Source organism: Spodoptera frugiperda, chromosome 19 (genome assembly GCF_023101765.2).
Source record: "Spodoptera frugiperda isolate SF20-4 chromosome 19, AGI-APGP_CSIRO_Sfru_2.0, whole genome shotgun sequence".
Classification (NCBI taxonomy): Eukaryota; Metazoa; Arthropoda; class Insecta; order Lepidoptera; family Noctuidae; genus Spodoptera; species Spodoptera frugiperda.
In genome coordinates, this window is record NC_064230.1 from 6,930,145 (window position 1) to 6,957,667 (window position 27,523).

General features: G+C 42.4%; 4 protein-coding genes across 4 annotated transcripts in view; 1 reads left to right on the forward strand and 3 right to left on the reverse strand.

The window, feature by feature from the left end:
* LOC118281212 (uncharacterized) overlaps window positions 1-27,523 on the reverse strand; it is a 138,794-nt gene that overhangs the window by 21,029 nt on the left and 90,242 nt on the right. The window lies entirely within an intron of this gene.
* Window positions 844-6,144, forward strand: LOC118281119 (uncharacterized). The gene is made up of 6 exons (XM_035601590.2): window positions 844-1,407; window positions 2,097-2,307; window positions 2,936-3,112; window positions 3,487-3,719; window positions 4,445-4,620; window positions 5,763-6,144. The coding sequence occupies exons 1-6, from the start codon at window positions 1,007-1,009 to the stop codon at window positions 6,032-6,034; spliced, it is 1,470 nt and encodes a 489-aa protein (XP_035457483.2). The 5' UTR covers window positions 844-1,006; the 3' UTR covers window positions 6,035-6,144.
* On the reverse strand, window positions 6,632-8,934 carry LOC118281048 (RNA-binding protein 48). Its single transcript, XM_035601480.2, has 2 exons — window positions 8,716-8,934; window positions 6,632-7,671 (listed from the first exon to the last, which is right to left on the reverse strand). Exons 1-2 carry the CDS (start codon window positions 8,821-8,823, stop codon window positions 6,877-6,879), a joined length of 903 nt encoding a protein of 300 aa, XP_035457373.2. The 5' UTR covers window positions 8,824-8,934; the 3' UTR covers window positions 6,632-6,876.
* LOC118281170 (uncharacterized) lies at window positions 9,476-26,764 on the reverse strand. Its single transcript, XM_050700731.1, has 7 exons — window positions 26,638-26,764; window positions 25,441-25,843; window positions 17,834-18,044; window positions 12,512-12,688; window positions 11,541-11,773; window positions 10,838-11,016; window positions 9,476-10,457 (listed from the first exon to the last, which is right to left on the reverse strand). Exons 2-7 carry the CDS (start codon window positions 25,839-25,841, stop codon window positions 10,183-10,185), a joined length of 1,476 nt encoding a protein of 491 aa, XP_050556688.1. The 5' UTR covers window positions 25,842-25,843; window positions 26,638-26,764; the 3' UTR covers window positions 9,476-10,182.

Here is a 27,523-nt window from a genome sequence, read left to right on the forward strand (position 1 = left end):
GACTAAAGATACCCTAATCTAAAGAATTGCATAGAGGGTGCGACTCTACGGTTCTGGAATTAAATTTACGTGGACTCTCTGGGCGTGTTGGTGGCACTGAATGTGTTAATAATATTAGTTAGATAAGCGTAGTACGTAGAGCCAGTAAAATGAATTCCATTATTGCCTACTTAGAGTATTAATTAAAATTATTGAATTTAATGCAACGATGTATGTAATTGGAAATTTGTAATAAAAACATTATTAGCTAGTGTTTAGCTGCGAATGGAAGACTCGTGGTGGCCAGTCCACCGCCTACGTCGGTCACTGGTGAGCGAGACCCATTTATTTTTATGGAACAAATGTGCGAACTGCTAGGGAGTGGAACGCCTTGCCGTTTGTGTTTCCTGATGGGTATAACCTGGGTGTCTTCAAAGCCCGAGTGAATAGGTTGCTTATGGGCAGACGTGCTCCATCGTAGGCCGCATCATCACTTACCATCAGGCGAGATAGCGGCCAAACGTCGGTCCATTTAATAAAAAAAAACCACGCCAAGACGGATCACCAGATGGTAAGCAATCGCCGCCGCCCATGGACACTTGAAACAACAGAGGCGTTAGAAATGCGTTGCCAACCTTTTGGGGGTTAGGAATTTAAGGGTTGTTGGGGAATCGGGGTTTGGGAAGGGGCCTCCGGTAACCTCACTCACACAACGCAAGCGTTGTTTCACGTTGGTTTTCTGTGTGGCCGTGGTATCACTCCGGTTGAGCCGGCCCATTCCTGCGGAAGCATGGTTCTCCCACTCATATGTAAGTCAATATTTTTTTATGGTTGAGTGTCCAAATGAGTCGACAGATCATCTGCCAGCAGATTATATACTCTCCTATTTTATATTAAGTCTTTGACTGCCAATAGAAAACTGTTGAAGGCAAATCCTCCGCTAACGTCGGTCACCGGTGACCACCACGGCGTTCAATGTGTTAAACGCTTTTATTTAGTTCGCCCCTTGCTTATTTTTATTCCAGAAATGCGACTACCCCTCCCTACCCAGCGTCGGTGCCTCTTCATCATCACAATAGCATCAGCAATCCTCACATTAACCTGGCTATACCTACCCAGACACTCTCACAGAACAACTGTAGTCCAGGATCCGATGACACTCCACTCCCGTTCCAGATTACTCCCATTCAGTTTCTGGAACCACCGTTCCGTTTACCCAGAAAGGTATAAGGGCAGTTACTCCTGCATGAAATTCCCTGAAATGAATGATTTGAAGTACGCGGCTGTGTCGTGGCAGTGGCTGCCGATTGTGAATGGAAGTGTGTATATCTACGGCGCGTACTGGGACCCGCGGTTTGAAGAACCGTTGGTCAGGATCCTGGTGTACTGTGATGTCGTCCCGGTGCCCAAACTATACTGCCAGTTGTGGTAAGCTACCTTTGTTTAGTGGGCAGATGGGCAGGCAGATCCAGGGGCCTTATGGCTGGCCACGGTAAGTGCGGGTCTGCGAACGAGCAAGAGTAGCTCGCTACCCGACCAGAACCAGACCCGTGCGTACGGAGCGTCGCGTTTCACGCGTGTCTCGAAGAGACATCAGGCCACCATAGATGGGGCTCAGTAGGGCTGATACCTGATCCGGAGCTGCGGACTACCTAGCGGGTTTATCGGAGCTCCAGCTCAAAAAGCATGGGTAGGAACGGGGTGGTTTGTAGTCAGTAAGAGTCTGACTCTCCGTCTCGCCTCGCTCAAGGCGGGAGAAGTCAAAGGATGATTCTCGTCCCTCAAAAAACGGGGGTCTTATGGCTGTTTTCACGAACCAGCAGACTATAGGGCCCCAGGTCTTCTGTCCATGGAGATTTCCTTGCTAAAATTGATTTTATTTTTCATACTTACTACTATCAGTGGCAACATAGAGCTTACAGCTTGCTACAAATTTTATTAGTCTAAGTATACCTGCGACACTAGAGATAGCACGAGTTGCCGACCATGTAGGGAACTTAAACTGCGTCATTATTTCATAGATGGTGTAATCAAATAATTTGTTCGCCATCCAGAACTCTACCACGCCACTTAAAACCACGTCACCACTTCTCACTTCTATCTAACCACCACACCAGGTTCCCGAACGACAATGAACCACAAACAGAACTGGCGACCCCATTATTCGGCTGGGATCGAGCCTGGGATGGTCCTACCATGGGGGTGAACGAGCCTTACATCCTAACCTGCAGCTGTAGACGACACCCCCCTGAGAAGGAGACAGCGCCGGTCGCTGTGTCAGTGGTCACAGCCCCCTGCGGGGACGCTACTAATGTCTTAGATATACAGGTGAGGGACATTCCGTGAGCATGCTTTTAAAATAGGTGTTTTATGGAACAAGCCCGCCATCACCTCCCATACCGCTGCAACTCCTGTACACCAGGATCTACAGTAGATACAACCATGTAAACACTGGAATACTGAAGTCCAACGTCCCAGGGACATGAATAACTGTCTTGGATCACATCATCACATCAACAGCCTATGAGCGCTCACTGTTAAAAGACTGATGACTGTTGATGAAGCGAAAGAGGTGTGTAAGAGTCGTAGCAATTGGCGTTCCATTGTCTCTGCCTACCTCCATGGAAGACAGGCGTGAGGTTATGTATGTATATATGTATGTATAACAGTTAACAGTTAATAATCTTAGAAAATAATTAACTCGGAAAAAGACCCATTGGTACTGTCGAACCCACACTCTAATGCATGAGAAGCCGGCATTTTTTTTCAGGGGGAAAATCATCCAATGCCTTCTCCCGCCTTGGGGGAGGAAGGAGGAGTGTCAGACTCTTACTGACTTAAAACCACCCCGTTCCTACTCCTGCTTTTCGAGCCGGAGCCCTGGTAAACCTGCTAGGTAGTCCTCAGCTCCGGATGAGAAGCCGACTAGTACTGTACTTTAAGCTACCTTCCACAGAACGCGCCATTCGACGCAGAAATAAGCAAGAGAACGCCACCACAGCGCAACAACTCTTCTATAGCAGTCTGCCTGAAGTGGCTGCACTACCGGAGCGATATCTCCGCCAGTCTGGTGGAGTGGCTGCAGCTCATCAAGCACTTCGGAGCCGAGAGAGTCTACATATACATCGTCAGGGTAAGTGATCACCTGATGGTAAGCAATCGCCGCCGCCCATGGACACTTGAAACACCAGAGGCTTTACAAGTGCGTTGCTGGCCTTTTGGGGGTTAGGAATTTAAGGGTTGTTGGGGAATCGAGGATTGGGAAGATTGGGAAAGGGGGAATTGGGCTTCCGGTAACCTCACTTACACAACGCAAGCGTTGTTTCACGTCGGTTTTCGGTGAGGCCGTGGTATCACTCCGGTCGAGCCGGTTCATTCGTGCCGAAGCATGGCTCTCCCACACTTCTAACGCCTCTGGTGTTTCAAGTGTCTATAGGCGGCGGCGATTGTTTACCATCAGGTGATACGTACGCTAGTTTACCGGCTTATACCATAAAAATCTTCCAGATACACCCAAACGTGCGTAAAGTCTTGAAGTACTACGCAGACCAAGGTTTCGTAGTAGTCACAGAGATCGACCACCCGCCGCAGATCTCTGGCCTGAAGCAGTCGAGAGGGAGTCGAGATTTTGAGGACTATAAGAGGGAACTCCTCCCTCTGAATGACTGTCTGTACAGGAACCTCTTCCGCCACTCCTGGCTGCTGGCGATAGACCTGGACGAGATTATTGTGCCTCTTCCGTAAGTATCTCCCTTTTTCTATCCCTTCGGTCGTTAATCAGTTTTTAAACAGACATGGTCACTAACACTAACATTAGAACTTGAGACGGGATATTTACCATGTTTATTTATGTCGATGAGTTTCCGATATTTCAGCACTGTTGCAAGCGCCATGATCACGGATGAACTGGAGTAAATGCGGATGGATGTTTAAGAGCAGAGAATATCATCCAATTACTTCTCTCGCCTTGGGTAAGGCGAGAGGGAGTGTCTGACTCTTACTGACTTAAAACCACTCCGTTTCTACTCCTGCTCGAGTCGGAGCCCCGGTAAACCCGCTAGGTACTGGGCCCCATCTGTAGTGGAAAATTACAGACTGAAGCCCATATTACTCCAACTGTTAAATTATATTAACGCGAGATTAGTTAAACACGCCATCTATCGATCTATGATTCAAACTTCAAACCTTCGTATGTGACAATAGATGGCACTAAAATTAAATTCAAATTTGTTTACCAAGAATTGTATTGTGAATCTGATTGAAAAAGAGTAACCTATGGAGTTTCTTGCTCGTTCTTCTCCATAGGAATCTACACTTTGGAACGAGCAAATAGAGCAACTAGAGGACTGACCGACAGACAGACGTTATTAATATTATTATATTTGCTTTGACGTTCAAAAGTGCCTTCCTGGTCTATTTGAAATAAATAATTTTGACTTTGACTTAACTTTGACTTCGTTTACAGAAATACAACATGGCCTTACATTATCGAATCAGAACTAAGCAATCAGTACATGCTGATTGATGCTCTGGTCTTCAGAAACTACCTCGTGTTGGATGGGGCTCAGAAAGACTTGGAGGGACCTGCTAAAGCCCGCATACTGTCCCATACTTGGCGGGCTATTGCGCCTAGTCCACCAGGTTAGTTCAATTAGGACAAACAGACATTTTTTTAATGGTATTACTCGCGCACTCAGAGTCATTTAATGCTTACTTAACCCAGTCCTTAGCAATTGTTTTCCGAACAAAATCGTTACTAAAGAATAGTTTAAGTAAACATTAAATGACTCTGAGTGTGGCAGTAAGCCGGTAAACGAGACGACGGATCACCTGATGGTAAGCAATCACCAACCATGGACACTTGAAACACCAGAGGCGTTACAAGTGCGTTGCCGGTCTTTTGGGGGTTAGGAATTTAAGGGTTGTTGTAGAATCGGGAATCGGTTAGATTGGGAAGGGGGGTAATTGGATCTCCGGTAACCTCACTCACACAACAAAACAGACAATGGATCGCACGATACCCGCGTACAACCTCCGGCAGGTGCTGGTGTACGTGTCATGTTCGTGAACGGGCGCCGTCAACTGGGACTGGTCAGCTCCAGACTGCATTATTTTATGGTCCTTAAAGTTATTATATTTTGCGATCTCTTTGACTGGAGATAAATAATCTCGTTCTTGGCGGCGTAAGGGCCACTGATACCCCGGGCGAAAATATTGTGGCGCCCACTTGAGGGAAGCAATATCAAGTGTTAGTTTTTTGCATATGCACAGAGCGTAGAGCACAGTTCTGAGGGTTTGCACCAGGAGAGGCAAGAGACTCCAACTTCAGACCTTGGCGCCCCCAGAATTTGTCGCCCTGGGCCATCGCCCCATCACGCCCCCCCCCCTAACGGTAACGGCGGCGGTAGACAAACGCCCTATAGCTTGATTTTATAATATCAATTTATTTGATTTCATTATAATTTTCGTGAGACATACTTAATTAGTTATTATGTTAACGGCTTACTCACGTATTTGTTTGGAACACACGACGCGGCGATTGTCGTGTGTTCCAAACTGACGACTCGAGTTTCGCGCCCTCTGCCTGGACTCACGCATACTATCTGACGCGCGCGACGATGTTGGCTCGTTAGGCTCGTTCGCCGGCGGCTGCGTAGGTGTTGGTTGGAATGCTGCTCATGAGTATGAGCCTCTAGCATGGCTTGAAACTAGTCGAGTTCCTCGTCAAACAAATACGTGAGTAAGCCGATAACATAATAATTAATAAATTTATTTCTTTACAGGATTCTTCGAGAAATCGTTCATCAACACATCATCGGTAATAGCCATGCACAACCACTTGCCAATCTTATGTAAGAGGGAGTGTTCAATCGTAGGGGTATCACTGGACGGTCCGGGTACCTTTCTACACTTCAGAGAGAAATGTTACGACGGGGAGGATTGTCCTGAACTGCACAATGTGATGAAAGAAGATTTCCTAGCGAGCTGGCGACCAACTGTCCTGCAAGAGATTAGACATATATTGGGTGTCTTAGATTTGGAGCCGTTGGATTAGAAGTGGGTGACACGTTACCAGTTAATTGTTTAGTTTGCCCCTGTTTTTTTGGGGTCCAATCTAAAGGTGCAGTCAGCTGGTTATATAGTAAGGCCGCGTTTCCACTGACGCGGAGCGGGGCGGAGAGGAGGCTAGCGGTGCACGAATTGACCTATCATGCTGTTTCCATTGAAGCGGAGCGGAGATTTCGAGCATAGTGATTGGTCAATTCGTGCACTGCTAATCTCCTCTCCACCCCGCGTCAATGGAAACGCGGCCTTGAGGACGTCAGCGGAACCCTTAGTATAAGTTAAATTAAGTTAAACGTGTGGACAGTTAAATGAGAGTAATTTCCTATGAGCTAACTCGAAGCACAGACATCTTTTGGCTCAAATTATTCGGCGAATACTGAACGGCGGGGCTCACTCGATAGATCAATGCTGAATGTGTGGACTAAAGCCCATGCCATGGGATTTACTCGACAGCTTAGCTCCATCGAGTAATACCGTATGTGAGTACGGAGCTTTAATGTCCTTTCCATCAATGAACCACAAGAGAATCGGCGAGGCGTCACCGTTTCATGGTGGATATCCCACCCACTCGCACGAAGCGCTTCGCTTCAAGCTTCCTTGTGCGAACTGCTAGGGAGTGGAACTCCTTGCCGGAGTCTGTGTTTCCTGATGGGTATAACCTGGGTGTCTTCAAAGCCCGAGTGAATAGGTTGCTTATGGGCAGACGTGCTCCATCGTAGGCCGCATCATCACTGCCAAACGTCGCATCGGCCCAAAAGAAAATGTTTTATTAACCGTCAAAACAAATACGTGATAAAAAAAAGGCTGTATAAAAGAAAACACACAAAAATATCATAATAAACTTTTTTTATTCAACATAAATCTGATTTTATTTACAGGTTTAGGCGGTACTTTTCTAATAACTTCTTTACCAAAATTATTATAATTCAAATGTTCATTAATATTAGTGATCACATCAGTCTCCACCGAAGTGCAGTCCACTACCTCACACGGTCCATCATTCACTTTCACCGTCTCCTCAACCACTGTTGTTGATTTAACAGACTCTGTATTTGAAACAACACTGCCCGCAGTAACCGAGACCAATTTCTTGTCAAATATCTTAGATTTTTTAAGCTTACAATGTTTCACCATTTTATAATCAGTTATTTTCCTCTTATTACTACTCTGCTTATCTCCTATTACATTAATAGCTCCCATATATACTTTCTTCTTATTAATTGAATCTTCTTTTTCTTCTACGGTAACTTCAGGTTGAAGTTTAGCCTCCGGTACCACAGTATCGGTGGACTTTTCCAAATTTTTCAGCCTTCCTACAACATTTTGTCTACGTAGTAACAATTTTTGTCTCGTCTCATCTAACGTTTCCAATTCAGGAGCATAACTTATGTGTAAATGGCCACCGTAGTAGTTCTTAGTGTCTAACATCTTCTTCGCAAGCCGTGCGGACTGGATATCTTCAAAGTTAGCATGGTAAGTCTCCGTAAACTGCTCTGCTGGGTACTTCGTTATGTTTAATTGTACTTTACCGAATCTTGCAAAGAGAGCTTTAGTTTCTTGCCGTAGATTGAGGGCAGGGACACCAAATACTAGTAGATGCTTCGATTCGTTATTGATTGAATAGGCCTGTTGACAAAAGAAAACACTATTATAATTATGAGAATTTTGTGTGTGTGTGTATTCATTAAGGTCAGAACAGCTAAAGGGATGGGAATGAAATTTGGAAAAGGGGTAGATTATGGTCTTTATTTTATACCTCGTTGACCGAGAGCTTGTAAATGCGACTGCCGGACAAAGGGTCTTGGGTTCGATTCCCTTGCTGGGCAAAGTATTACTGGGCTTTTTTCAGTAGTAAAACGGAATCAATAGACTCATCCCCTTACTTATTAAACAATTGTTGACAAGTGTGTGTATAGCGGCATTACATGCCATAATGGACCTTTGCCTACCCCTTCGGGGATAAAAGGCATGATATTGTACATACATACTTTATTCTCTTAAAGCTAATTATCACTAAAAATATTATAAAATGCTGTTGGAATTACACTAAACATCATTTTTATGAACAACTGCAATGTTTACTAGAAAACTATAATGATGCATGTACTAATTAAATACCATGTGGTATTTATTATAAATACCATGAGGTGTATCTTATAGAATTAAATAAATATGAATTTATATGCAACACTGTATATGTATATGTTATACTGTATTAAAACCTCTATATATTTAAATTTAAGATATCTAGAAACTCAGTTTCATCTTAAAACATGATAAAATACAAAAAGGGAAATAAAACCTGACAAACGGTGAAGGAAAACAAAACATCGTGAGGAAACCTGGGCTTATAATTTCTAATTATGAGTTAGAAATCGCCAGCCTACATTGATCAAGTGTGGTGATTAATGCTCAAACCTTCTCCGTGTGAGAAGAGGCCTTTGGTCAGCAGTGGACACTTATAGGCTGTTCTGATCTTATTAATATGAGACTTCATGAGATTGTGTATGTTTATTACTCAATCACGTTAAAACGACTGAAGGGATCGATAAAATTTGGAACAGGGGTAGATTATAGTCTAAAATAACACATAGGATACTTTTTATCCCACAGGAACGCGGGCGAAGCCGCTGGCAGAAGCTATTTTAAAACAAGAAATATATTGTTTACCTTTACAGCTGTTAACTTTCTTCCTTGCCGGTAAGGCAAGCGAGTTGCACACAGACTCTGTTGCTCATGATGAGGAGGGAGCTCAACCTCTTTACTGTCTTCTGACATGGTTACTTGTTAAAACTCGATATACAAATAAACACAAAAACACAGGATTCTCTATTTACGCACGACAATAACAACACGATCAAATGACATAGAATGAGAATGACAGTTGCCGTGAGTGTTGCCAGTACCAATCGTTAATGTCAACTGTTCATTTTTTATTATGGCAATGTTTTTGATTTTAAGTCGAATTATGTTCGACTATAGTTTTAGGTGAATCATAATTTATTTAATTTAACGAATTTTGAATCACAATTGGTTTACATTAACATTATATTTATAACTTAACAATTTCAATAAAAATGTGTATAAGAAGAAGACGATGTTAAATTTAAATCCACTGGATACCATGTATTAAATAAAAACACAATTTAAAGAAAATAAGTTATTTTTATTTTTGCTTAAATTATTTACATTAATAATATTATTCAAGAATAAGTTACAATAAAATTAAAGATACTCAAAATTACAATAATTTACAATTAAAATTAAAAACCTTTCAACAAAATTATAACAATTTGGCAAACCAAACAATTAGCACGCGAACTTTTCACATTGTTCAATCAAGGTTATTTAAAAAATAATTATTCATACTAATGTATAAAGCTGAAGAATTTCGTCTGATTGTTTGTTCGGTAAATTATTATGTTATCGGCTTACTCACGTAACTGTATGACAAGGAACTTAACCAGTTTTAAAGACTCATATTCATGAGCAGTATTCCACACATGACGCGGCGACTGTTGCTGCTACTGAAACTAGTCGAGTTCCTCGTCAAACAGTTACGTGAGTAAGAACAAAAGTTTGCTTAAACCCGCTAATCTCCAGAACTACTGGTTCGATTGGAATAATTCTTTTTGTATTGGATGTTCCATTTATCTAGGAAGACTATGAAACTTGACACTACGCTGCTAGACATTTACGCTGGACAAACGCTAGGATGGAGCCGCTTTGAGCTAGTTACTAACCGGAGCTGCTGACTACTTAGCGGGTTTACCGGGGCTCCCGGCTCGAAAAGCAGGAGCAGGAACGGGGTGGTGTTTAGTCAGTAATGAGTCTGACACTCCCTCTCGCCTAGCTCTGGCGGGGGAAGTCATCAGATGACTTAGACCCATTAAAAAAAATTGACAACCGCAACACCAGAGGCGTTACAAGTGCGATGCCAGCCTTTTGGGGGTTAGGAATTTAACGGTTGTTGCGAAATCCGAAATTATGAAGATTGGAGGGAGAATAATTGAGCCTCCGGTAACCTCACTAACACAACGCAAGCGTTGTTTCACATCAGTTTACTAAACACCCAAACCAACAAACAAACAGCGCAAGCTAATTAAAACAAGCTAATTTAAAACCCACTCCTAAGTCCTACTCCAAAGACTCCAAATCTAAGCTTCTCAATACATGTCTAATCTCTTGCAGAACAGTTGCTCTCCAGCTTGCAAAGTTATCTTCCTTCATTACATCATGAAGTTCAGGACAGTCTTCATTATCGTAGGAACATTTCTCTCTGAAGTGGAGGAGTCTACCTGGACCTTCAGGAGGCACATCATGGTAGGAACACTGTCTGTCACAAGACATAGGCAAGTGGTTGTGCATGGCAATCACAGTCGATGTGTTGATGAAGGACTTTACCATTGATCCTGTAAAAAAATTTTATGTTAAAGACAAGCATTTATGGTTATAAGTGTGGGAGAGCCATGCTTCGGCATCTGCCTCTGGGCCGGCTCGACCGGAGTGATACCACGGCCGAGCATAAAACATACGTGAAACAACGCTTGCGTTGTGTTTCGTCATGTGACTGAGGTTACCGGATTGGCCTAATGAGCCCCCCTTCCCAATCATCCCAATCCCCAACAACCCTAAAATTCCTAACCCCCAAAAAGCCGGCAACGCACTTGTAACGCCTCTGGTGTTTCAAGTGTCCATGGGCAGCGGCGATTGCTTACCATCAGGTGATACGTCTGCTCGTTTACCGGCTTATACCATACAAAAAATGTCTGTTAGTCCTAATTGAACTCACCAGGTGGGCTAGGCGCAATAGCGCGCCAAGTATGGGACAGTATGCGGGCTTTGGCAGGTCCCTCCAAGTCTTTCTGAGCTCCATCCAACACGAAGTAGTTTCTAAACACCAGAGCATCAATTACCCGATCAGACCTATTGGCTATTTCTGCTCCAATCATTGAAGGCCATGTTTCGCTTCTGTGAAAAAAATAGAATTGTATTTAAGTGCCATCTATTGTCACATAGGGAAATGTGAAGTTTGATTATAGATCGATGGTGTGTTTAACTAATAATTATCATGTTAATATAATTGATGGGATGGAGAGTAACATTGATACAACCCCTCACTTTCCTAAAATGCCGGATAGAGCGCTTGCTTTCGCTTTATCAGCTGTCAGGAGCGAACTAAGTAGGTATTTTGGACTTTACTTTGTTATTGTGATAAAAATAAAACTAATGAGTGTACATAATTAGTTTCTTCGGGAAAGTTGTTTGTAATCATGAGTACAATCACGTGTTTAAATATCGTTCACTAATTACCAGTCACCCTATATACTGTGTAGTATATAGGGTGGCTATACATCATTTCTTTCAATTGAATATCACACTACGAGCAATGTGTAACAGCGTGTAGAAGTAACTAGTAATAAAATAAATGTAGGTATAACACTCTGCTACAATGTCTTGGTATAATATTCATCAAGGTCAGAGGATCTACTTACGAAGGAGGCACAATAATCTCGTCCAGGTCTATCGCCAGCAGCCAGGAGTGGCGGAAGAGGTTCCTGTACAGACAGTCATTCAGAGGGAGGAGTTCCCTCCTCAGATCCCGAAAATCTCGGCTCCCTCTCGACTGCTTCAGGCCAGAGATCTGCGGCGGGTGGTCGATCTCTGTGACTACTACGAAACCTTGGTCTTCGTAGTATTTTAAGACTTTACGCACATTTGGGTGTATCTGGAAGATTATATATTTCTTTTTATGAAACACGCCGGTAAACGAGCGGACGTATCACCTGATGATAAGCAATCGCCGCCGCCCACTTGAAACACCAGAGGCGTTACAAGTGTGGGAGAGCCATGCTTCGGCACGAATGAGTCGGCTCGGCCGGAGTGATATCACGGCCGAGCAGAAAACCGACGTGAAACAACGCTTGCGTTGTGTGAGTTAGGTTACCGGAGACAAGCATTATGTTTAAAGATACTATTTTAAGCAGCAGTTGTTTTGATGATGGCACGTCTATGAGTTTTAAAACCTTAAGTGTGGGAGAGCCATACTTCAGCACGAATGGGTCGGTTCGACCGGAGTGATACCACGGCCGAGCAGAAAACCGACATGAAACAACCACAGCGTTGTGTTTCGTTGTGTGTTCCCAATCCCTGATTTCCCAACAACCCTTAAATTCCTAACCCTTCCTCTGGTGTTTCAGATGTCCTTTGCTTACCTTCAGGTAATCTGTAATAATATAAAGATAAGATTTTCGATTTTAATTTCGAAATTCTCCGTAGCACACAGAGTCTAGTATTGGAATCGGCGTCTGGCAATAGGCTTGCTATCTTTCCTACATGTTTAATTAAAAAAACATCCAATGGCTCCTCCCACACTGGAGGCAAGAGGGAGTGCCAAACTCGTACCTACCGACTAAAAACCACCCCGTTCCTACTCCTATTGCGAGCCGGAGTAAGCTGTTCTTACCCTGACGATGTATATGTAGACTCTCTCGGCTCCGAAGTGCTTGATGAGCTGCAGCCACTCCACCAGACTGGCGGAGATATCGCTCCGGTAGTGCAGCCACTTCAGGCAGACTGCTATGGAAGAGTTGTTGCGCTGTGGTGGCGTTCTCTTGCTTATTTCTTCGTCGAATGGCGCGTTCTGTGGATGATAGCTTAAAGTGAAACTCAGAGTATTTATTTCATATACAACAAACAGATACTGTGCACGACAGCAATGCAAAGGTGGCGAGCCGCCCGCAACATGTATCAAACCTGATCGTTCCTGTTAAAAAGCATGTTTAAACACGAATACCAAAGGTGACCGGCGGCGATCCTTTGTTCCGCGCCGCCGCTGTCTGGTTTAAACATGCTCCTGGGCTTGCACGAACTTGTCGGTAACGCGGCGACGCCCGCGACGTGCACCCAGGACAGGAACGATCTTGTTTGCGCGGCCCGCCTATATAAGGACGACTCCTTTCGAGAGTAGTCAGTGTGTCAATGAACGTCATTATGAAAGTGTCGTAATTATCCTTTCACGTATTATCAAATGTATCGTCAGAGTGTGTTAGTGTTGATTAAGTAGTCGCGTAAGTCAATCCACTACGGTGTTAACATCATTGTAACCTATGGAATAAAGTATTGTTAATTCAGTACTAGAGTTATTTCTCTCCACACATCATACAGTCCACTGGCTCCCTGACCAAATCACGGGTACGTCGAGGAAACGATCCACACCCTGATCCCTCCGACCCGCACATTCTGGTCCTTCAGAGCCAAATCAAGTTCCAGCAACATGGTGCTAACACGCAGCCGTAGTGGAGAGTCCAAAGGAGAGCAGACCCAGCAAGAGCTTTCTGTGACCGCCGGACCGGGTGCCAGCACCCCGGCACCAGAATCGAGCTCGGCCCGAGTGACGGACACAGGAAGCGGGTCTACGGCGACTACCAACATCGACGCCACACTCAAGCCTAGCGATACTAAGTCACGCCGTTCTACGTGTTCAAAAAAGAAGCGCCTCGCAGAGCTAGAGGCCATAGAACAACTACAGCTGGCTGACATGAATGTACAGCAAGCACAGGCAGAACGAAAGCTGAAAGAACAGCTACAGCTGGCTGATATGGAAGTCCAGCAAGCACAGGCAAGGCGACGGCTGAAAGAAATACAGCTGCAGCGCCTCAGAGTCGAAGCTGAGTCGAGCGACGACGAAGAGCTGGAGGACGACCTCGCTTCGGTAAGAATAGGAACGTGGCTAGCGCGACCCGCGCCGCCACCCGGAGGTGAGACTCGGCCGCCGCCACACGACGCCAGCGGCGGGAGGATCAGCAGAGACGCAGCCCACGCAGCGCGAGCGACGTACACCGGCGCCCCGGCGGGCGCGCAGCCGCTGCGAGACGACGACGGCTACGGCAAAGTGCGTGAAAGTGTGTGTGCGAAAACAAAGGGCAATATCGCGAGTGAAGTGTCACACGGTAATGTAAGTGATAGACTGATAGACGTAAGTACCCTCGCCGCGGCACTAGCGCAGGTCATGCGCAGTTCGAGAGAGCCCCCGAAGTTCATGCAGCGGCTACCAGTCTTCGACGGAAAACCCGGTGAGTGGATAGCTTATAAGGCCGCGTATTGTGACTCACACACATATTTTTCTAGCGTAGAAAATGTTGCTAGGATTAGGTTAAGCCTCAGAGGCGCCGCAAAGGAAGCTGTAGGGTGTCTATTATTTAGTCAATCTGACCCCCAGGTCATTCTAGATGCACTAGAAAGACGTTTTGGTAGGCCTGAGGCTTTGATAATGACCGAATTAGAGAAAGTAAAATTATTACCTAGATTAAAAGAGGACCCTAGGGATATTTGTATATTTGCTAGTCGTATTGCAAACACAGTAGGTACGATAGAAGCACTAAATAGAATCCACTATCTACATAGCCCAGAAATGTCGCATTGTATAATAGAAAAGTTAACGCCAATATTAAAACATAAATGGTATGATTACGCGGCAAATAGAAAGCTTGAAGATACTCCCGTATTGAAGCTCTTATCTATGTTCATGAATGAAGAGGCCGACAAGTGTAGCGCGTACGCATTGCCGGAGCGAGATAGGGATAGCGCCATTGATGAACGACGACGGCGCAGAGTTGAGCGCACGTTTATGGTAGATACTCGTCAGAAAACATCAAGTGAGCGATGCCCGGCATGCAAGCAGCACGGCCACAAGTTACCAGACTGCAGTAAATATAAGCAGCTAGACATAGATAAGCGATGGAATATAGCGAAATCGAATAATACGTGTTTTAGATGCTTACGAACTAAACACAGAAGAAATATGTGCAAAGCGCCTACTTGTGACGTAAAGGAGTGCAACATGAAGCATCACAAACTGTTGCACAAAGAGCGCAATGTAAACACAGCGCCGCCCGCGCCGCCATCGATGACGACGCACGAATCCGTGACGTCAGCGCGGGTAACAACATCGCCTCACAACCGCCGCGCGTATTTGAAGATAGTTCCTGTGACATTGAGCGGACCATATGCTAGTCTACATACATACGCCTTGTTAGATGATGGGAGTACAGTCACCTTGATACCCGCGTCGGTAGCAGACATCCTAGGTGCAGATGGGCCAGAAAGTTCTATGTGCATACAAGGCTTAGGTACAGAGATCAAGCACGAGCGAAGCCGTACCGTAAGCCTCCACATACAAGGCAAGTACCATAGCGCCCCACAGAAGATAGAGGCGGCGCGCACCGTAACTAGGTTGGAAGTCTCAGCGCAAACTGTACATACCGAAGATATCAACAATTGTAGGCATCTAGAGGACATAAAGAACAGTCTTGTTTATGATCGCGCGCGACCAATGATTTTGATTGGTCAAGACAACTGGCATTTATTAGCAGCCACGAAGACACGGACAGGTGCGCGCGACCAACCGGTAGCATCGTACACAAAGCTCGGTTGGGTTCTACATGGATGTCAGTACACAGTAAATAAAGATACAAGTACATTCTGCGGCCACATTACAATTAAAGAAAATGTAGAACCAGTTGAAGAAACCAAGAGAAACTTCAAATCAGAACCGCTATGTTTAGAACCTAGGATACCTAGAGAGGACCTACAACAGAAAACCTTAGGTACCCTAGAACAGAAGAATCGAAGATTACCCGATAGAAACTTCAAGAAAAGGAAACAAGAAGCACCTACAATGCCGAAGTCTCATCTAGGCACCCTAGGACGCCTAGATAAGAATGGACAACGCGCCGAAGACAAAGCGACGCGCTGCAGTTCGTTATCAGTGCTAAGTACATGCAGCGCTAGCGCACGGACTTCACATTCGCGCGGGAAAATCAATGCGGTACAAAAAACTGTTGTACCCAAACGTAGGAATAAGCCTAAGAAGTTACATAGCAGTTTATGTGATAACGGGAATACTACGTGCCCGTACCCCCGTTTAGGTTATTATGGTCCTATATGTGTAGCTGTAGATAGGCACAAAGACATATAGGTATTAGGAATAGCTAGCTCTTAGCGTAGACTTAGCTAGCAACTAGACTAAAGTTTATAGGTATTAGGTATATATATAGGTCTAGGTATAGATATTAGGTATTAGTTTATGGTATAGGTTAGCTAATAAGTATAGGTATAGATTAGCCTCAATTAGTATGTAGTGACAACGCTACCTAAGCGGCTGATAGGAACTTAGGTAAAAGCACCTTAAGCGCTTTAGATTAGGTTAGGTTTAGGTAGTGAGTCACATGCGTGGTCTATAAGCTGGAAGCTCGTACCACCGGTGTCGCCGATTTGGCGAAGATGGGAATGTATGTGCCTGCCGCGCCTTTGAAACCGGCGGGAGCCCTCGGCAGCAGCACCCCACCCAAGGTTGGAAACGTCGTCGTAACCTCCGACCCTGACCTTCCACGTAACACCTGGCCTAAAGGCAGAGTAACGCAGGTGCTACCAGACGCAGAAGGAGAGGTACGAGTGACCAGAGGACTCGTACTCCGAAGACCAATAGAGCGCATTGTCGTGCCCACCAAGGAGTCGCCTGATGGCGACGGCGGGAGAAATGTGCACGACAGCAATGCAAAGGTGGCGAGCCGCCCGCAACATGTATCAAACCTGATCGTTCCTGTTAAAAAGCATGTTTAAACACGAATATCAAAGGTGACCGGCGGCGATCCTTTGTTCCGCGCCGCCGCTGTCTGGTTTAAACATGCTCCTGGGCTTGCACGAACTTGTCGGTAACGCGGCGACGCCCGCGACGTGCACCCAGGACAGGAACGATCTTGTTTGCGCGGCCCGCCTATATAAGGACGACTCCTTTCGAGAGTAGTCAGTGTGTCAATGAACGTCATTATGAAAGTGTCGTAATTATCCTTTCACGTATTATCAAATGTATCGTCAGAGTGTGTTAATGTTGATTAAGTAGTCGCGTAAGTCAATCCACTACGGTGTTAACATCATCATTGTAACCTATGGAATAAAGTATTGTTAATTCAGTACTAGAGTTATTTCTCCTCTCCACCACATCATACAGTCCACTGGCTCCCTGACCAAATCACGGGTACGTCGAGGAAACGATCCACACCCTGATCCCTCCGACCCGCACAGATACTTTTGACTCGTCAACAAATCCCAATCTCCGATTCCCCAACAATCCTTAAATTTCTAACGCCCAAAAGGCCGACAACGCACTTGTAACGCCTCTGGTGTTTCAAGTGTCCATGGGCAGCGGCGATTGCTTACCATCAGGTGATACGTTTGCTCATTTGTTCCATAAAAAAAGAAATGTGACTCAAAACTAGTAGAGCTTTTCTCCATTACTGAGTGAGCGTGAGTAAATTAAGTAGTAGTCAGTAAATTTCTAGTTAATTTAGCAAGTCTTACGATAGTTATTATAAAAATAAAGAAATTTGTCTGTAAGTATGTCCATCAGTGAAGCTAGGGTCCAAAGTATAGATTCATATGGAGAAAAACGAGAAAGAAACTCCATTGTCACTCTTTAAAAAAATGTTTTACAATTTCACTGATGCTGAAATCGCCAACCTACATTGAGCAAGCGTGGTGATTAATGCTCAAACCTTCTCCATACGAGAAGAAGCCCTTAGTTAACAGTGAGCGCTTATAGGCGGTTGATGTGATACAAGACAGTCATTCATGTCCCTGGGACGTTGGACTTCAGTGTTCCGGTGTTTGCATGGTTGTATCTACTGTAGATCCTGGTGCACAGGAGTTGCAGCGGTATGGGAGGTTATGGCGGGCTTGTTCCATAAAACACCTATTTTAAAAGCATGCTCACGGGATTTCTCCTCACCTGTACATCTAAAACATTAGTAGCGTCCCCGCAGGGGGCTGTGACCACCGACACAGCGACCGGCGCTGTCTCCTTCTCAGGGGGGTGTCGTCTACAGCTGCAGGTTAGGATGTAAGGCTCGTTCACCCCCATGGTAGGGCCACCCCAAGCCGGTTCCCAGCCGTAGACTGGGGTCGCCAGTTCTGTTTGTGGCTCATTGTCGTTGGGGAACCTGGTTTGAGAGAAGTGAGAAGTGGTGACATGATTTTAAGTGGCGTGGTAGAGTTCTGGGGCCTTAGTCTGCTATTAAAATTGTGTCAGAATGGTCGATCACTGAGCAGTGCGAGAGGGATGGAGCTATACAACCTACATAGCTCCGTCCCTCTCGCACTGCTCAATGATCGACCATTGTAATAGCAGACTAAGGCCCCTGGATGACCAACAAATTCTTTGATTACACCATCATCTTATATATAAAAATGAATCGCTAAAATCGTTGGTAAGCGCATAACTCGAGAACGCGTGGACCAATTTGGCCAATTCTTTTTTTGTTATATTCGTCGAAGTTCAAGGATGGTTTTTACGGCGAGAAAATATCAAATAATTGACGGAAAAGCCCTAAAAACCGCCCTTTTCTTTATCCCATACAAACGTTTTCTAACTAATACGTAGAGTCAATTTGAGCTTTATTGCTATTGGATAAAGTTCATATTGCTATTGGATATTAAAAAACAAATGCTATTAGATAAGTGTGCGTTGGAGACTTGGAGCACAGAATCCCTACTAATATTATAAATGCGAGAGTAACTCTGTCTGTCTGTCTGTAATTACGCTTTCACGCCTAAACCAGTGAACCGATTTTGATGAAATTTGGTACTGAGATAGAATAGACCTTACTTGATACTTTTTATTGCAAAAAAATAGCGGAGAATGGGTAAAAAGAGGGGATGACTGTTCATATGTAAATTCGTCATTTTAAAAGCTGTAACAGTAAAACTTTGTATTTAGACACTTAATGAGGTGCGAAAGAACATAGGCTAGGTAGAAGGCGTAGAATGCTTGATAGAGGAGATTAATGTTTGCTTGAAAATTCGTCATTTTCGTTAATACGTTGCCTGTGGCTTCAATACACATATACTTATTTAAATCGCCAATATCCCTACTACCATACTAATGTTATGAATGCGAAAGTAACCCTGTCTGTGTTGAGGTTATGCTTGCACGAATGTTTTTTTTTGGAATATAATAAAGAAACAATGTGTTTTTTTATTGATACGCAATATATAGGAAATTAAAGGATAATAATATAGATAACCTTGGCTACTTTTCATCATTTCATCATGATATATAAAATGATGAATCGTCGGTCGTGGTCTCTATGGAATACATATCTTTAAAAATGCTAACAGTAACATATTCTCAAGTAATTCACATTGTACATGACATACGGCAGCATTTTGACCACAAACCATTAACACACACAACCACGCGGACGAAGTCGCGGGCAAAAGCTAGATTCAATAAATGTTCATTTGTACATGTCAAATATTTGTTGTTTCTAAATTCAAATTCTGTAAATAATGATTGACATTTATGCATAAACTATTTGAAAAGGGTGAATAAACAATTGTCTGTATTTTTTTTTTAATCTATTGAAAATGTTGAAAAGTGCATTAAGCATTAGGTAATAGAAATTCCTCAAATATTTATGCGTGCGTTCAGAAATAATGACAAATTATCAACAGTTACGCGTGTGTTCAGAAATTTATTTTGTGTAAATTAAAGTTTCTATTCACGTTTTCGAACAAACGATGCTCTTTCAATATAGTCTATTGGTGTGAATGACATTGACATTCGTATTGCGCGTTTTTTAAAATATGCAAAATTAAATGTATATTTTTCAATATTTCTGAGAGATAATCTTAATATTTTTTCGAGTTTTAAAGACTAAGAAGATTCGTATTTGCTAATAAGTGTTTGTTAATCAAGGTAAGTTTACATCTTCATATTGATTTTTAGTAACTTTTGGTGACTACACAATACTACAATTTGATATACATTGTTATGCAGAAAATGTATGAGAGCTTTTTATTTTCAGTTGGAATTTCGTTTTTAACAATGCTACCAACCAGACGTACAAGCTTAGGCCGCAGAACTCGAAATACGGCAAGTCAAAGAAATATAAGAGCAAATCAAACTGATGAGCAACGCGAAGCGCGAAATGAACTTGAACTGAATCGACCTCAAGATAGAAATGTTGTGTTTAATCCCCACAAAGCTGCATTCAGTTATAATGTGGCAATTGATTACAGTTCAGAGCAAATTGTTGCTATTGGACTAATGAACATTGTGTGTCCACATTGGGATTGAAATTCAAAAATGAAGCCTCTGGATTGTGTTGCGCCAGCGGCCAAGTCAAATTGACGCCATTGGTACCGCCACCAGAGCCACTACATTCATTGGTTAATTTTTTTACTCATATCCAGCAGTACAATAATTGCTTTCAAATGACATAATTTGGGGCAACAAAAAATATACGAGACAATTTTATGCCTACTTTTAATAAGTAAGTATAATGGCAAACTTTTTTTTAGTTTTAAAACCATGTAGCTGGTGCATAATATGTCGAGTCAGTGATGTGTTTATTTTGTAAACAATAAGTCAAATACATAACAATAGTCTATAATCCGAAGACTTAATCAGCAACATTTTATAACATGTTGTATTTTATAGTGGCATGAGCATGATATTCTTGGTAAAGCCTACTACCTAAAGCTGCCGTGGAAGGCTGTTTAATGTCGAGGTTAAAAGTAGTTTTAATTTGAAATGATGTACCTAAAGTATTGTGGCAGTATTTTGCGAGCCACATGGTGGTACAATTTGCTATACAATTGTAACCTGTATACATATTTATATTCTTGCAGATTCAGGGATTCAAATATATCATCAAACAGGTTCCTTATTGCCAGTGCCTATTGAAGAATTGTACATTTTTGCAAATATATTTTATGGAAAATTCAGCAAGAGAAGTCGATCAGCGTTGCGCACACAACAACTCAATAAAAAGATCCATTGTGATGAACAACTTCAAACATGTTTACATCAACACAATTAATTAGTTGCATTATTCACAAATGCATTAGAAAGCATGCCATCAGATAATCACAAAATTGTCATCAGAGCCGATAAGGCGCCTGCAGGACAAAATGCTGGACATTTTAATGTGCCAACAATTGATAAAGAGCGCGCGTGGTATTTAGCTCAATGTTTACTTAAAAATGCCAAGTTCTTCAATAGCGATTTGTAAAAATATTAGTGAAATTATTGAATCCTATGGAATAACCAGTATTATGAAAATATATATATATATATATATATTTTATTAGTAAAGTCCTTTTCAGGTATAGTGAGATCAGGAAATTATGGATTCATTTTTATATGGAGGATATTATAGATTCCAGTTCAAATTGAATAGGGACTCATACATAGCTCAGCTATACAAAATAAAGTAGAGCATCATTGCTACGCAAAAGCGGTACGAAGTTCGCTGGGTCAGCTAGTTATCATATAAAATGATGAATCGGCGGTCGTGGTCTCTATGGAATACATATCTTTAAAAATGCTAACAGTAACATATTCTCAAGTAATTCACATTGTGCATGACATACGGCAGCATTTTGACCACAAACCATTAACACACACAACCACGCGGACGAAGTCGCGGGCAAAAGCTAGATTCAATAAATGTTCATTTGTACATGTCAAATATTTGTTGTTTCTAAATTCAAATTCTGTAAATAATGATTGACATTTATGCATAAACTATTTGAAAAGGGTGAATAAACAATTGTCTGTATTTTTTTTTTAATCTATTGAAAATGTTGAAAAGTGCATTAAGCATTAGGTAATAGAAATTCCTCAAATATTTATGCGTGCGTTCAGAAATAATGACAAATTATCAACAGTTACGCGTGTGTTCAGAAATTTATTTTGTGTAAATTAAAGTTTCTATTCACGTTTTCGAACAAACGATGCTCTTTCAATATAGTCTATTGGTGTGAATGACATTGACATTCGTATTGCGCGTTTTTTAAAATATGCAAAATTAAATGTATATTTTTCAATATTTCTGAGAGATAATCTTAATATTTTTTCGAGTTTTAAAGACTAAGAAGATTCGTATTTGCTAATAAGTGTTTGTTAATCAAGGTAAGTTCACATCTTCATGTTGATTTTTAGTAACTTTTGGTGACTACACAAATCTACAATTTGATATACATTGTTATGCAGAAAATGTATGAGAGCTTTTTATTTTCAGTTGGAATTTCGTTTTTAACAATGCTACCAACCAGACGTACAAGCTTAGGCCGCAGAACTCGAAATACGGCAAGTCAAAGAAATATAAGAGCAAATCAAACTGATGAGCAACGCGAAGCGCGAAATGAACTTGAACTGAATCGACCTCAAGATAGAAATGTTGTGTTTAATCCCCACAAAGCTGCATTCAGTTATAATGTGGCAATTGATTACAGTTCAGAGCAAATTGTTGCTATTGGACTAATGAACATTGTGTGTCCACATTGGGATTGAAATTCAAAAATGAAGCCTCTGGATTGTGTTGCGCCAGCGGCCAAGTCAAATTGACGCCATTGGTACCGCCACCAGAGCCACTACATTCATTGGTTAATTTTTTTACTCATATCCAGCAGTACAATAATTGCTTTCAAATGACATAATTTGGGGCAACAAAAAATATACGAGACAATTTTATGCCTACTTTTAATAAGTAAGTATAATGGCAAACTTTTTTTTTAGTTTTAAAACCGTGTAGCTGGTGCAAAATATGTCGAGTCAGTGATGTGTTTATTTTGTAAACAATAAGTCAAATACATAACAATAGTCTATAATCCGAAGACTTAATCAGCAACATTTTATAACATGTTGTATTTTATAGTGGCATGAGCAAGATGTTCTTGGTAAAGCCTACTACCTAAAGCTGCCGTGGAAGGCTGTTTAATGTCGAGGTTAAAAGTAGTTTTAATTTGAAATGATGTACCTAAAGTATTGTGGCAGTATTTTGCGAGCCACATGGTGGTACAATTTGCTATACAATTGTAACCTGTATACATATTTATATTCTTGCAGATTCAGGGATTCAAATATATCATCAAACAGGTTCCTTATTGCCAGTGCCTATTGAAGAATTGTACATTTTTGCAAATATATTTTATGGAAAATTCAGCAAGAGAAGTCGATCAGCGTTGCGCACACAACAACTCAGTAAAAAGATCCATTGTGATGAACAACTTCAAACATGTTTCCATCAACACAATTAATTAGTTGCATTATTCACAAATGCATTAGACCGCATGCCATCAGATATTCACAAAATTGTCATCAGAGCCGATAAGGCGCCTGAAGGACAAAATGCTGGACATTTTAATGTGCCAACAATTGATAAAGAGAGCGCGTGGTATTTAGCTCAATGTTTACTTAAAAATGCCAAGTTCTTCAATAGCGATTTGTAAAAATATTAGTGAAATTATTGAATCCTATGGAATAATCACTATTATGAAAATATATTTTGTTTTTTTTTTATTAGTAAAGTCCTTTTCAGGTATAGTGAGATCAGGAAATTATGGATACATTTTTAAATGGAGGATATTATGAATTTCAGTTCAAATTGAATAGGGACTCATACATAGCTCAGCTATACAAAATAAAGTAGAGCATCATTGCTACGCAAAAGCGGTACGAAGTTCGCTGGGTCAGCTAGTTTTTATATAGAATAGAATCAGGCGTTACTTTGCGGAAATCCATGCTACACTAACAATACAATAAGATTTTTAGTTTTAATTCCGCTTATACATGTATTTTTTAACATGCGGCGTGCAGCACCGCCCTCCCGCCCGCAATTAAATGCTCATGCAGCAGAGGTGCAACATAAACACACACATAACATGCAATATACCACTCGACATATGTTTCGCTCCTCCACGGAGCATCCTCAGAAAGTGTTGATTCGAGCTGCAGGAACCACCGAGTGTACCATCATATTTACCATCTATGATAGGGGTGGCCAACCGGTCGATCGCGATCACTAGTCCAGTCGATCGTGGCAAGGCAAAAAATATAAATAAAATAGTCCATATTGCGCAACGTAATTACTAACTACTACATCATCATCTTATATATATATCATTTTTCAATCGCTGTTCCGTCAACGGTATAATAAATACCGTTGACGGTACTCTAGGTATTCTACGCAGTAAGTCTTTTTATGATTGTGACTATGCTGTTTCATTTAGGAGGTAGATGGCACAAGATTTCGTTAGTAAACAGTAGATCTTATGTCCAATCAAGTTGGCCACGCCCTGATCTATGAAAACTTTAAGTGTGGGAGAGCCATGCTTCGGCACGAATGGGCCGGCTCGACCGGAGTAATACCACGGCCTCACAGAAAACCGACGTGAAACAACGCTTGCGTTGTGTTTCGTTGTGTGAGTGAGGTTACCGGAGGCCCAATTCCCCCTTCCCAAACTTCCCCATCCCCATTCCCGAACAACAACCCTTAAATTCCTAACTCCCAAAACGCCGATAACGCACTTGCAAAACCTCTGGTGTTTTAAGTGTCCATAGGCGGCGGCAATTGCTTACCATCAGGTAATACGTCTGCCCGATTACCGACATGTCTCATAAAAAAAAAATGAAAAGATGTTTATGTTCCCTACATGGTCGGCAACTCGTGCTTCCTCTAGTGTCGCAGGTATACTTAGACTACGGTATCCGCTTACCATCAGACCAACTGCAAGCTCAATTTATTGCCACCGATAGTAGTAAGTATGAAAAACTAGAATTAATTTTAGTAAGGAAATCTCCATGGACAGACGACCTGGGGCCCTATAGTCTGCTGGTTCATGATAATAGCCATATGGGTGCTTTTCCACCAGAAATGTGCTATGTAGTTATGCTACGAAGATGTAATAGCTAAGCTGTGAAACTATGTGACCGTTTCTATTGATACTAAGCTATGTAGCTGTGCGAGGAAGATGCACTTTACCGATAATAGGGAAGCCATCTATAACACACATCTTTCTATATAAAAAAACATAGCTTATCTGATGGACTTGACCAGTTCTGAACTATAAATATGATTGGTGGAAGCCAAACGTATCGACAGCAACGTAGCATAGCACATCTCTGGTGGCAAAGCACGCTTAGGCCCCTGGATCTGTCACATACTAAACAAATGATAAATGATATTTATTTTGCAAATAGGTAACAATGTAACTCTTTTACACGTCAATCTCTTAAATAACTAGATGTAGCCGGCATTTCCTATCGGACTACTCTGAGAAGAAATGCCGAAACAAACTCAGAGGTCATAGTCTCTTTTAAAGTCCAGACAAAATCAATTAAAGATGTCGGAGAAAGGAAAGGTAGCTTACCACAGCTCTGATCCGGAGCTGCGGACTACCTAGCGGGTTTACCGGGGCTCCGGCTCGAAAAGCAGGAGAAGGAACGGGGTGGTTTTTAGTCAGTAAGAGTCTGACACTCCCTCTCGCCTCGCCCAAGGCGAGAGAAGTCATTGGATGATTTTCCCCCCTCAAAAAAAAAAAAAAGCTTACCACAACTGGCAGTATAGTTTGGGCACCGGGACGACATCACAGTATACCAAGATCCTGACCAACGGTTCTTCAAACCGCGGGTCCCAGTACGCGCCGTAGATATACACACTTCCATTCACAATCGGCAGCCACTGCCACGACACAGCCGCGTACTTCAAATCATTGATTTCAGGGAATTTCATGCAGGAGTAACTGCCCTTATACCTTTCTGGGTAAACGGAACGGTGGTTCCAGAAACTGAATGGGAGTAATCTGGAACGGGAGTGGAGTGTCATCGGATCCTGGACTACAGTTGTTCTGTGAGGGTGTCTGGGTAGGTATAGCCAGGTTAATGTGAGGATTGCTGATGCTATTATGATGAGGAAGAAGCTTCGACGATGGGTTGGGAGAGGTAGTCGCATTTCTGGAATAAAAATAGCTTTTTTAAGTAATCTATCTCGCCTGGTGGTGTACGATGATGTGGCCTACGATGGAGCATGCCTACATAAGCAACCTATTCACTTCGGTCTTGAAAACACTACACCATAACAGAGAACACATACTCTGGAAAGAATTCCACTTCTTAGCCGTTCGCACAAGGAAGATTTAAGCGAAGCGCTTCGTACGAGTAGGTGGGATCTTTACCATGATGGTGCATCCAGTTTATGGGTGCTTTTCCACCAGAGATGTGTTATGTAGCTATGCTGCGAAGGTGTAATAGCTAAGCTGTGAAACTATGCGACTGTTTCCACCGATACTAAGCTATGTAGCTGTGCAAGGAAGTAAAAGTAGTGGAAGTCAAACGCAACTACAGCAACGTAGCATAGCACATCTCTGGTGGAAACGCCTAAGGAAGCTGTGCGGTAACAGCTGCATAGAATACATCATATCCCCACTCCTACTCACTCACGGGTGTCTTAAGAGTCCACAATCTACATATTTAACTAATACCGTGCAGCAGCGCTCTTTGATAAACCTGAACCTTTTACACTGCGATCTCCAACCCGCCTGCCTGCGGAGATTATGGCAAACCCTCTTATGTAGAGGAGGCTCTTTGTCCAGCAGTGGACTGTCACCCGCAGGCTGTTTCGTTGACCAAAGTCAGTAACGCACTTGTAACGCCTCTGGTGTTTCAAGTGTCCATGGGCGGCGGCGATTGCTTACCATCAGGTGACCCGTCTGCTCGTTTACCGGCTTATACCATTAAGAAGATCTCACCAGTTGCACTATTTTATGAAGAGTTCACAGATTCACGCATGATCTTTAATTTAGTAAGTCCTAGTAATTAAAGAAACTCGTAAAAAATTTTGTAAACACAACATGATTTGGAATTTTGACCAAAGAGTAATAATAATTATAGATTTTGACAAAAATGTCAGATTGTTGACAGAAGTTTAGGTATCTACTCTTTGGACCAAGTGTGCGTACAATGAGGTTCTTTTCTGTAGGTTCGATTCCTGAGTCGGGCAAAGTATTATTGATGAGAGAGAACGTGGGAGATGCTTTGGTACGAATGGGCCGGCTCGACCGGAGTGATACCACGGCCTTATCGAAAACCGACGTGAAACAACGCTTGCATTGTGTTTCGTTGTGTGAGTGAGGTTACCGGAGGCCCAATTACCCCCCTTCCAAATCTTCTCAATCCCTGATTCCTCAACAACCCTTAAATTCCTAACCCCTAAAAGGTCGGCAACGCACTTGTAACGCCTCTGGTGTTTCAAGTGTCCATGCGCGGCGGCGATTGCTTACCATCAGGTGATACGTCTGCTCGTTTACCGGCTTATACCATAAAAAAACACAGACTTTCACATATTATTTATAATAGGTATTAGTAAGATATTAAAAATAAGAATTCGACTTACTTATATGGTGGCACTGATATCACTAAATACTATGTAGTATATAAAGTATATAACTAGGTAGTAGGTACATATCTATCAATATATTCTTCTATAATAATTATTTATTATATACCTAGTTTTCTATGTACTACAGTCAAACAGTTGCACAAATAAATATATATAATAGGCACCTATTTAGTTCTTTACATACTTTCATAGTATGTGTACCTAATTAGGGATGCCTTCTAGTAGATTGTTTAAAA

Excerpts from the sequence above, each read along its gene's own strand:
- LOC118281170 (XM_050700731.1), bottom strand. The coding sequence starts at position 25,841 with ATGCGACTACCTCTCCCAACCCATCGTCGAAGCTTCTTCCTCATCATA. Across the intron at positions 12,689-17,833 it reads CTAATGTTTTAGATGTACAG|AACGCGCCATTCGACGAAGA; the intron begins GTGAGGAGAAAT and ends TATCATCCACAG. Across the intron at positions 10,458-10,837 it reads TATTGCGCCTAGCCCACCTG|GATCAATGGTAAAGTCCTTC; the intron begins GTGAGTTCAATT and ends ATTTTTTTACAG.
- LOC118281048 (XM_035601480.2), bottom strand. The coding sequence starts at position 8,823 with ATGTCAGAAGACAGTAAAGAGGTTGAGCTCCCTCCTCATCATGAGCAA. Across the intron at positions 7,672-8,715 it reads GAAAGTTAACAGCTGTAAAG|GCCTATTCAATCAATAACGA; the intron begins GTAAACAATATA and ends TTTTGTCAACAG.
- LOC118281119 (XM_035601590.2), top strand. The coding sequence starts at position 1,007 with ATGCGACTACCCCTCCCTACCCAGCGTCGGTGCCTCTTCATCATCACA. Across the intron at positions 1,408-2,096 it reads AAACTATACTGCCAGTTGTG|GTTCCCGAACGACAATGAAC; the intron begins GTAAGCTACCTT and ends CCACCACACCAG. Across the intron at positions 3,113-3,486 it reads TCTACATATACATCGTCAGG|ATACACCCAAACGTGCGTAA; the intron begins GTAAGTGATCAC and ends AAAATCTTCCAG.